Below are 12,036 nucleotides of genomic sequence, written 5' to 3'. Positions count from 1 at the left end.
CACTTTGCCTTCCAATTGCTTGCAAAAATAATAGTTTGCCATATTGTTCAACTGCATTAATTAAAGTCATATCAGGCTGTCAATAAAACATGAACATTATAAGATAGATTTTGCAGCCATAGGTCAGAAAAATTCAGATATGCAAAACATACAAAAATATTGGCCAGTTAGTGTGTCTACTGTTCTTTGGAATATACTCATATCTTGCCACATATTTTTCACACAATCAAAGAAATTTCCAGTCACATGAATAAGAAAGGGATATTGGCCAAACACAGTCAAATGGGATTAGTTTATTTTGGGAAGTTCAAGTTGGACCGAAAGGTATATTTCTGTACTGTATGACTCTATGGTTCTATAACCTCTAAATGGAGGTTCACTTTAAATATTAAAAGAAGCTTGATCCAAGAAGACCTCCTGAGGGCAGTCATGCCTGACCAGTCATGTTCCTGCCATCTCTGTGTTCAAATTGGAAAATATTCAATTGTAAGTGTTCACATTTATTTGTTCCTTCAAATTATAGAGGAAGAGGTGCAGGATATCTAAAAGCGCATAAAGGTGGATAAATCCAAAGGACCTGATCAGGTGTACCCTAGACCTTTATGGGAAGCTAGGGAAGTGCTTGCTGGGCCCATAATCGAGATATTTGTCGAATCGATAACCATGGGTGAGGTGCCAGAAGACTGGAGGTTGGCTAACATGGGAAAGGTGGCAAGTCTGATGTCGGTTGTGGGTGAATTGTTGGAGAAGATTTTGAGGGAGAGGAATTGCATGTATTTGGAAAGATATGGATGGATTAGACAATGGACGCATTATGGGCGACATGATGGCTTAGTGGTCAGCACTGCTGCCTCACAGTGCCAGGGATCCTGGTTCAATTGCCACCTCGGGCGACTGTCTGTGTGGAGTTTGCATATTCTCCTTGTGACTGCGTGGATTTTCTCCAGATGATCTAGTTTCTTCCCACAGTCCAAAAGATGTGCAAGTCAGGTGAATTGGCCATGTTAAATTGCCCATAGCGTTAGGTGCATTAGTTTGGATTAGAGTGGTGCTGGAAAAGCACAGGAGGTCAGGTAGCATCTGAGGAGCAGGAAAATCAACATTTCAGGCAAAAGCCCTTCATCAGAAATTGAGGCAGGGAGCCTCCAGGGTGGAGAGATAAGTGGGGTTGGGGGGTGCTGGGGTAAAGGTAGCAAGAGTACAATAGATGGATGGGGATGGGGATGAAGGTGATAGGTCAGAGGGGAGGGTGGAGCGGGTGGGTGGGAAGGGAGAATGGCAGGTGGGACAGGTCATGAGGACAGTGCTGAGCTGGAAGGTTGGAACTGGAGAAAGAGAAATGAGGAAACTGATGAAGCCCACAGTGATGTCCTGGGATTGAAGTGTTCTGAGGCGGAAGATGAGGCATTCTTCCTCCAGGCATCGGGTGGTGAGGGAGTGGTGGTGGAGGAGGCCCAGGACCTGCATGCCCTTGGCAGAGTGGGAGGGGGAATTGAAATGTTGGGCCAAGGGGCGGTGGGGTTGATTGGTGCGGGTGTCACAGAGATGTTTCCTAAAGCGCTCTGCGAGGAGACATCCAGTCTCCCCAATGTAGAGGAGACTGCATTGGGAGCTACAGATACAATAAATGACATTGGTGGATGTGCAGGTGAAACTTTGATGGATGTGGAAGGCTCCTTTGGGGCCTTGGATGGAGGTGAGGGAGGAGGTGTGGGCACAGGTTTTGCAATTCCTGAAGTGGCAGGGGAGTGTGCCAGGACAGGAGGGTGGGTTGTTGGGGGCGGGTGGCCCTGACCAGGTAGGCATGGAGGGAACGGTCTTTGCGGAAAGTGATGGGGAGGGAAATATATCCCCGGTGGTGGGGTCCGTTTGGAGGTGGCGGAAATGTCGGCGGATGATGTGGTTTATGCGGGTGGAAAGTGAGGACCAGTGGGGTTCTGTCCTTGTTACGGTTGGAGGGGTGGAGTTTGAGGGTGAGTGTGAGGGAGGTAGATGAGATGCGTTGTTGGGCATCTTCAACCACGTGGGAAGGGAAATTGCAGTCTCTAAAGAAGGAGACTATCTGGTGTGTTCTGTGGTGGAACTGGTCCTCCTGGGAACAGATACGGCGGAGGCAGAGGAATTGGGAATATGGGATGGCATTTTTGTAGGAGGTAGGGTGGGAAGAGGTGTCATCCAGGTAGCTGTGGGAATGGGTGGGTTTGTAAAAAATGTCAATGTCGAGTTGGTCGTCATTAATGGAGATGGAGATCCAGGAAGGGGAGGGAAGTGTCAGAGATGGTCCAGGTGAATTTAAGGTGTGGGTGGAATGTGTTGGTGAAGTTGATGAACTGCTCAAACTCCTCGCAGGAACACGAGGTGGCGCCGATGCAGTCATCAATGTAGCGGAGGAAGAGGTGGGGAGTGGTGCCGGTGGGGCACATACAGGTGCCCATGGCTACCCCTTTGTCTGGAGGAAGTGGGAGGATTCAAAGGAGAAATTGTTAAGGGTGTGGACCAATTCAGCCAAACGAATGAGAGTGTCAGTGCTTTGTGATTTTTTACTTTTGTTTCCCTGCCTCAGCATTCTTTCAGAATGTTCTTCAGGAAATAGTAACAGGACATTTGGAAAGTCAAAACATAGTACATCGATGTCAGCATGATTTGATGAAGGGTAAATCATATCTGACTAACTTGCTAGTCTTCTTTGAAGATGTAACAAGCAAAGGGGATAATGGGGATCCTGTAGATGTGTTGTATCTGGATTTCCAGAAGAGATTTGACAAGGAACTGCACAAACGGTTAATACACAAGGTAAGATCACATGGGATATGAGGTATTTTTTCTCTTGGGAAGAGGATTGGCTAACCAAAAGGGGCAGCATGGTGGCAAAATGACTGGCATTGCTGCCTCACAGCGCCAGGGACTCAGGTTCGATTCCACCCTCAGGCAATTGTCTGCATGGAGTTTGTCTGTGTGGGTTTCCTCCAGGTACTCCGGTTTCTTCCCACAGTTAAAAGATCTGTAGGGAAAGTGACTGGCTATGCTAACTTCCCCATAGTGTCTAGGGATGTGCAAGTTAGGTGCATTAGCTGTGGGTAATATGGCGTAACTGGGATAGGGTAAGAGGATGGATCTGGGTGGGATGCTCTTTGGAGAGTTGGTGTGGACAAGATGGACCAAATGACCTGCTTCCACACTGTAGAGATTCTATGAGAATAACATAAAGCAAAGTTGAAATAAATAGGTCTTTTTTCTGGTTGGCAAGTCGTGGGCGGCACGGTGGCACAGTGGTTAGCACTGCTGCCTCACAGCGCCAGAGACCCGGGTTCAATTCCCGTCTCAGGCGACTGACTGTGTGGAGTTTGCACATTCTCCCCGTGTCTGCGTGGGTTTGCTCCGGGTGCTCCGGTTTCCTCCGAATTGGCCATGCTAAATTGCCCGTAGTGTTAGGTAAGGGGTAAATGTATGGGTGGGTTGTGCTTCGGTGGGTCGGTGTGGACTTGTTGGGCCAAAGGGCCCGTTTCCACACTGTAAGTAATCTAATCAAATAGTGGGGTTCCACAGGATTTGGTACTTCGGCCCCACCTGCTTATTATATATCAATGTCTTGGATGCAGAGATAGCAGGTACTATAACCAAATTTTCAGATGACACTAAAATAGATCAGAAAGTAAGGTTGAATAAAGAAATAAGAAATTGATAAATGGACATGGATAGGTTAGGGAAATGGGCTAAAATTTAGCAGATGAAATTATGTGGATAAGTGTGAGGTTATCCATTTGGTTGGAAGAAAAAAAGGAGGGAAGATTGCCACTATCATTGTACACCCTAGCATAAATTCTGCTCCATCTTTAAACAATTCTCAATCTCAATGTCTCTATCTAAATGGACAGAAACTTCAAAGTGCTAGATGCAGAGGAATCCTCATTCAGGGATTACAAAAAACTAGTATGCAGCTACAACGGGCTAGTAATGCAAATAGAAAGTTTGCATTTAATGCTAAAAGAATGGAGTGTAAAAGTGAGGAAGTGGTGCTGCAACTGTACAAGGCATTAGTGAGACCACACCTGGTGTACTATGTTCAGTTTTAGTCAATAATTGGGTTTAAGCAGAGGCAGGAAGTCAGTGAATTTTACACATTCTACCTTATTCAAATAAATGCTCCCTGCTTCCAAACCTGCCTTGCAGTGGGCACTGAAGTTCACGTGTTGACACTGGTGCAAAAGCAAACTATTTTAAGTTCAGATTAAACACATTGATAGAACAGAATAAAGAGGTTTATTTTGCTCTATGATGCATTTAACCTAGGACTACGTGAAATATCTTTTAATACTAACATGCTTCATTTAGAGACATAGGAAAATATCACATTTGAAAATGTCTCTTATTTATTAGAATTAATTAATGTCATTGCATCACCAAGGGACATGACACTTTTGAGTGGAACTGACATGTTACCTACTTTAGTTTCTATCAACATTGGCTCAGCAAAGCCCTGTATCCTATTTGTTCCTAGATTCCAAAACAAAGCGGTCAATGATTGAATTATATCACCACTGTGTGCCTGGCAGCATGCAGCTGACAAGGTGACACATTAATGGATAGCATTTGACTTGGATTGACATCTAATAATAATTTCTATTTATAGAACACTTTTAGTGTAGAAACACACAATGTCATTTTACAGAGGGAATAAAATTGTTAAAATGATCTTTTTTTAAAAAAATCAATGGACATCAAGGGAAGCTGGTCGAGTCATTTTGGGTTTTGAGAACTGTTTAAAGATGGAGCAGAATTTATGCTGGGTGAACAATGATAGTGGCAATCTTCAGCTGGAGAGAGTGTTGCTTTATCCATTCTTTGCCAGGTAGGATGTATGACAGAGGAGGTTGTCAATCTGAAATAGAATCAATTCTCAATAAATAGCTGGCGAATAATAGTGCTGAAGCTCATAAAAATATTAATAATGAAATTCTGTATAAAACAAAAATAGAATCAATTTGAAATAAAAACTTGGTGAAGAATAATATTGTATCTCATAAAAAACAATATTAATAATCAAGTTCTGTATAAAACACAACTATTTCACAGTTGATTGGACAACTTTACAAATAGAATCCGACTGGTCAGAATTGAATAATGTAAGTTACCACATCATTACACTAGGTCCACGTGATTGTTTCAAATCCATAAGACATTGAAGCAGAAATAGGCCATTTGGTCCATCAAGTTGGCTCTGTCATTCAATGAGATCATGGCTGACCTAATAATCATCCAACTCCAATTTCCTGCCTTCTCTGCAGAACCCTTGATTCCCTAACTGATTCGAAATGTGGGGACATCAAATTTGCATTCCTACACCAGAAGCAAAAATCAGGGCTACAGTCTGACTGAAAGGAATTGAAATTTTTAGCCCAAACCAATTTCTCGATGGCTGGAGAAGAGTTTTTAAGGAAGTCAGCAACTTCTCCTAATTACTGCACTGATTAAGTTAAAAATTAGTATTTTTGATTCCCTACCTTCTGTAAAGATCTTCGGGAATAAACAGTCTTGTTTAAATACCTCTCTTGTTCAGTTTTTTACACACTTTTTTGGATAAATTTCATTTGTTTTAAATATATACCATTAGGACTTAGAATTTTAATCATAATTCTGACAGAGAAGGCAAACAAACAAAAAGCAGACATAGCACACAGTTCCAGTTATGTCCACATTGTTGATAAAATCAATGTAATCAAATCTTAGTTTTCAAATTTTCAATTGGCCCAGCTTCCATAGCTATTTGGAAAAAAGTACCAGATGTCCATTACACTTTGTGTGAAAAAAATGTCTTCCTCATTTTATCTCCTGAAAAGCCGAGCTGTAAGTTTAAGATAATATTCCTTTTGTTCTGAATTCCCCAGCAGAGGAAATAGTTTTGTAGCTACCTTACCAAACCCCATAATAATCTTAAAAAGCCTAATTAAATCATATCTCAATTTTTCTAATTTTAAGGAAATAATCTTCACAGTTTTTGTGTATCAGAGGACTGCTATCAAGGAGTAGGAAAATCTACCCTTATTGAGCAGCAGCACGGTGGCTCAGTGACTAGCACTGCTGCCTCACAGCACCAGGGACACAGGTTCAATTCCCGCCTCGGGTGACTGTGTGGAGTTTGCACATTCTCCTTGTGTCTGCATGGGTTTGCTCTGGTTTCCACCCACAGTCCAAAGATGTGCAGGTTAGGTGAATTGGCTATGCCAAATTGCCTGTAGTGTTAGGTGCGAGGGTAAATGTAGGGGAATGGGTCTGGGTGGGCTGCTCTTCGGAGGATTGGTGTGGACTGGTTGGGCCAAAAGGCCTGTTTCCACACTGGAGGAATCTAATCTAAATTGCAGATGATCTAGCTTCTTAGAGTTAAAACAGCAGAATACAAGAGAAGTTGCAAAAAACTAGATGGCACTCCATGCAAACCAAGTCTTGAATTCAGCATGGAGGTCTGGTTGCTGCAGTAGAATGAAGTCATTCAAGTACTGAAGGCAGGCACAAATGTCATAATTCAATTTATAAGGAAATAGTGGAAAATATTTTCTTCAAGCTAAGAGGCTACCCAATACTACTACATTGGATACGCTGAGGCCATGAACACCACTATATAAAAAAGTTATTTCTTTGCAAAGAAGAGAATACATTCTGACATGAATTGATAGTGTATATTTTTTACAAATTGTTACCGATAAGTATATATTTCTAGTTTCTAATCCAGTAGATAATGCATGTTGTAATCTTTGTTAATATTACTACTTATTGTTATTTAAAATGCTAATGTAAGTACCTGCAAATGGATTATCTCCACCGAAGAAGTCCCTGAAGATTTTGTTGGCATTTCCATGAAAGGTATATCCGGTTGTCCAAGCGCCAGTTTCACTAAATTCAATAGGAATCCCTCCTTTCAAACCCTCCTCACCAAATTTATCATAGGTTGCTTTCTTTTTTACTGAAAAAAAATTGAGTATTTCTCACATTTCAATTTATCTGAATTTCTAAACTTTTAAAATGTTGTAATTCTCAATCCTACTAAACTTACTTAGAAAACCTAGTAAGTTAATCTGTGTGATAGATTGGCATATGGTAAGGATCTATTTATTTATGTAGATTTTACCTATATTCCCCCAATGTACCATATATCATCCCGATATAATACAGCAAATAAGGTTATTGTTTACCAACGACTGAAATTAGGCATCAAGTGGAATACTTCTGAATACTTCTGTGTGTTTCAGGAGATGGCACGTTGGATCAGTATGCAGTTGTTCTAAAACATTAATTATAATCAAGTTATAAGTACAATAATAATGCACAAAATACAAACCCTTGGGGAGATTCTGGTCACAGTACAAAGACAGCATACTATAAATATATCATAGTAACCGTATTACGGTAATGATGTTAACATGAACCAAATTTGCAAAAACATTTGGCTTGCTTTGGCTGATCATTTTTTTCCCTATTTTTACAGCTCCCACTCATAAAAATTACAATACTTACAATCACTTAGAACATCATACGCTTCTGCAATTTGTAAGAACTTATCCTCTGCACATGGATCTGAACTTTTGTCTGGGTGGTATTTCAGTGCCAATTTACGATATCTATATGACAGATATAAATTATCAGTAAAATTCATCTCCGTTTCCATTTATTTCCACAAAGGTTTAAGGAGAAACGCACTGTCCACTTTCATACATGCCATCCTACAAAACACATGAAACCTGATTACAACTGAAAAATAGTTCAAATAAAGACAGAAATAAAAGCAGAAAATGCTATCAGTATTCCACAGGCCTGACCTCACCTGTGGAAAGAGAAACAGAGTTAACACCTTAGCCAAATGATCCTTCATTGGAAAATAAAGACTTCCTCAAGTTGACTACATGTGTTTAATTCCTTTTCATTATATTGAATCTCTAAATTTTACCATTATTTTGTGATCAAATTCATTGCTGAGTTTATTTTCTATGAAAGATAAAGAACAGTAGCCTTACTTGTGACATGTAACAAAGTAAAAGTTAGAATGAAAGTACATGAAGTCACAGATTTCATGTTTAAGTTGCAACATACGTGGGGACAACCCTGTAGAAATTTTGTAAAATGCTGATGGTGGGCACATATACATGTTCATTGAACACAATACTTGTTGTGACAATGGATCAGAACCTGAAAGCATTTATAGATATGTTTAGTCACAGTGTGTTGTTTTCAAAAGAAGAATTGTTAAAGAAAAATTTAGATTTAAATTCAGTGACTATCTGGCAAAGTCCTGTATAAAGCTCATGAAGCACATTTAAATCACCTGGGAAACTTAAATTGCCTGAAACTTAAATTTTAAATGCCTTAAACTTAAACTTAAATCGCCTGGTAAACAGTGGACTGTGATTTTTTCCAAGTACAAAGATAATGAGAGGCAGATTGCCCATCTTAACAGTGAGCCTACACCCTATGTCCTAAAATGCAGACATTTTATGTATCGAAAAATACATAGAGACAGTATTAAAAATGCAGTTTCCGCTCTACTAAAGTTAATTAAGGGACTGAATGCTCTTGTGTACCATTCTGGGTTTGAGCATTACCATTCTGTGAAAGTTGAAATCAAAGAACCATTCCTTAGTTACCCTTGCTTTGGAGGCAAAGGAAGACCCACTCTCACTTTGAATGCTGAAAACCAATTAAAAGAAGAATAACAAAGGATAATCTGTCATTCTGAATGTCAGAACTCAATCACAATTGAAAGGCATCTGAACTACAGAATCTCAAACAATGTATAAAACTATGAATCGTGAAGCTGATTGTGCATTACCAATGTCAATGCTACTGGTAACCTCCATTGGCTGCAGGGTTAAACTATTGCTCTTTGCAAATAATTCAGATACTGATCAATATATTTCTTTTATTTTTTTAGACTCACCTCTTATTTCTAATGGCTATGTTATGTGTGTTGTATTACTGATCCTTCCTGCATTTAATAATTGATAAACTTACTCCTTTTGTTAATTCAAGACAGACTGGTTAAATTGGCTCCTTTTTAAAAACATAACTTCATTTAAATCTGGGAGAAACGTATGAAATGGAAGTGGAGCACCTTACAGCAACTTATACATATTAGTTCCATTAGAATACCAAAGCATCATTAGGCACTTTGCAAATGTTATCAAACAGAATCTGAATCTGAGCCACATATTATACTAGATGACCAGGGAAACTACTATAACAGTAAGAAGGGATGACATTAGAAGTCTCTTCAAATGAAGCCATATGGGTAGATCTTAAAAACCATAAAAGAGGGATCCAAGATGGCAGCAATCTAGGAAGATTGCGTTGCAGAGCTCCGCACCTCAGCGCAAGCGGGACGAGCTTTTAACTCGCCCTACCCAGACCACCAATGGAAGTTAATACCAGTTCCTCCAAGTATAGGATCCAAGCCCTGGAGACGCAGGTTCGTAATTTGCTTGAGCAAGTTGATGATCCTGAGAACAGGGCAGGAGGAAAAACATTCGGATCTTTGGTCTGCTAGAGGCTAAGAAAGGTGAGCGGCTGGTGGAATTTATTGAGGACTGGTTGCTGAAATTCCTCAACTTGGAGGCTGGAATGAGAGGCTTGAAGATCGAGAGGGCTCACCAGGTCACGGCGTGGAAGTCAGGTCTGGATCAACGTCTTTGTCCTAACTTGGTGCAATTTCATCATTATAGAGATAAGGAGAGAATCGTGGAAGCTTTCAGTATTTAGGGGAAGGATCTAAAGGCCCTAATTTATGAGGGCTCTAAGACCATGTTCTTCCAGGACTTCTCAGTAGCGGTGATCCAGAAAAGAAAGTCCAATGACGGTGTCAAGAGGAGACTGAGGGAGCTTGGGATCCAGTACTCTGAGATATCCGGCGGTGCTTTGGATCACCTTAGATGGATTTGGCAAAGGTGAGGACTGCTGGTGCAGGAAAAGCACAGCAGGTCATGCAGCATCCGAGGAGCATGATTTGTACATCTCTTTGACACATCAAAGAAGGTGAGAGACTTTGTGGACAAATTAACTTAATCTGAACAATTTAATATGTACAAATGGTAGTGTTGTCTGGGTATGTCTTTGTTTATTCTTTTAAAAAAAAGAGGAAGTCCGGTCAGAGCTTTCTTTTCCTATCTTTTTTACTGCTAATGTACTGGTCTAAACTTTGTTTGGCGATGTTTGAGATGTGTACTTTCAACTTCCAAGTTAAGTTAGACCGAAGGATGAGTGGGGTACCTACCCTTTTATTTTCAAAATTTCCTTATTCACATTGCTATTCCAAGGTGTATTTTCTTTCCTTTCTGCCTGTGTTTGGGGTGCAGCTCTAGCTAGGAGGAGGGAAAATGGTTGGGATGGCTAGATGCCTACTTACAGGCAGCTTATGCCAGTTCAGGTATTTAAATGGCTGGGCTGCAGATTTGGTAGCATGATGGGAAGTTGGGTTTTGGGATGTATAGTTGCTCCCTTTGGGCAGGTGGTGAATTCCCCTATTCAGCACCATTGGCACTTTATGTGTTTGTTTTTGGGTTTTGTTGTTAAATCGTCTTTGATAGCTTTGTAGGTTTATTAATTGTAGTGGTTTTAGTTTATGTAATTTTTATGTTTGAAGATCTTGCGACACTAAGGCTTAATGATTTGTGGTTCGAGTTCCTCCTGTTTGGAATCTAAATGTTAATGCAGAAGGTTATAGCTAATGACTTGATTAAATGATGTACCTGGAACATCAAGGGGAGTCACTCACCAATTAAGAGGAGGTACCTTCGAGTCTTAGAAAGGAAAAGGTAGATATTGCTTTGTTACATGATAGGGGAACATTTGAAACTACAGCAGAATGGCTTTGATCGGCTTTACTTTTCATCTTTTAATACCAGAAGTAGAGGAGTGGCTATATTGGTTAGGAGGAATCTCCCATTTAAGTTACTAGAATGTGTTAAAGACACACACGGGAGGTTTTTAATTTTCAAAGCCCTGATAAATGGGAGGGGGGGAAATATAGTAATTTGAATGTTTATTGCCCTGCAGCCCATCTACCAGATGTTTGGTAGATGCATTCTCTAAATTGATCAATCCCGAGTCTCGGCATATCATTATAGGAGGAGATTTTAATTGTCTCATGGATCCCACAAAGGCCCCCCAATACCTACTGTACAAACTAAACAATTAGCAGATCTGTGTGTGAAGTTAGGATTGGTGGACATCTGGAGGTGTCTCCACCCTACAGACAGGGATTTTACGTTTTTTTCCAATCCACACAATGTTGTGCCAGGATTGATTTTTTCTGACCCCTGTGGCAACCCTGGACTTGGTGGCATCTTGTACGATTGGTAATATTATCATCTCTGATCATGGACCAATGTACCTGTTGGTTGAGATTAAGGACGTTGCAGTAGACCCAAGGCATTGGTGAATGGATCCCTTTATCCTTAAGGATAAGTTTGTGGAGTACTCTCTAGGGAATTTCAGGCATTCCTAGACATTAACTCAGGCTCGGTTAGTAGCCCGTCCATCCTTTCGGAAACTGCCAAAGCCTATGCCAGAGGGTTAGTTCTTTCCTACTGTGCCAAAGGGAAGTGGCAGAAGGACGAACAGCAATGTCTCCTCGAAGCACAGTTGAAAGCAGTTGAGAAGGCTTACTTTGACATGCCCCTGTTGGTCAAATTACAGAGGGTTACGATTCAGCGGTCTGCATTGAATTATGTGCTCACGGCGACAGAAAAAAGGAGCTTACCTTTGCAAAGCAAAGGTTATATGAGCATGGTGACAAGCCAGGCAAGTATCTTGCATATCTCGCCTGGAAAAGGAGCACCCCTCAAGCCATTACGTTAATTAGGGAAGGGTCTGGGAACCTAATATGTGATTCCAAAAAGATTAATGTAGCATTCCAGAGATTTTACTCAAAGTTATACCAATTTGAGTGTTGTGAGGATGGGTGGGCCAAGAGGGAGTCCTTTTTCAAGGATCTGAAGCACCCAGGCATGACCCCCAATTAAGTCTTTTCTCAATGCCCACTTATCAAACCAA

The 12,036-nt window shown here is 40.8% G+C and overlaps 1 protein-coding gene across 1 annotated transcript in view; it reads right to left on the bottom strand.

Annotated features, from left to right (window-relative positions):
- dnajb13 (DnaJ heat shock protein family (Hsp40) member B13) overlaps nt 1-12,036 on the bottom strand; it is a 49,240-nt gene that overhangs the window by 24,772 nt on the left and 12,432 nt on the right. Inside the window, exons 2-3 of the mRNA XM_060826989.1 lie at nt 7,510-7,613; nt 6,797-6,958 (exon numbers count right to left, since the gene is read on the bottom strand). Of these exons, the coding sequence (XP_060682972.1) occupies nt 6,797-6,958; nt 7,510-7,613 (266 nt within the window). The remainder of the gene's footprint in view (nt 1-6,796; nt 6,959-7,509; nt 7,614-12,036) is intronic.

Source organism: Hemiscyllium ocellatum, chromosome 6 (assembly GCF_020745735.1).
Source record: "Hemiscyllium ocellatum isolate sHemOce1 chromosome 6, sHemOce1.pat.X.cur, whole genome shotgun sequence".
Lineage (NCBI taxonomy): Eukaryota > Metazoa > Chordata > Chondrichthyes > Orectolobiformes > Hemiscylliidae > Hemiscyllium > Hemiscyllium ocellatum.
Note: the sequence above shows the minus strand (reverse complement) of the source record. Positions and strands in the feature narration are given on the sequence as shown.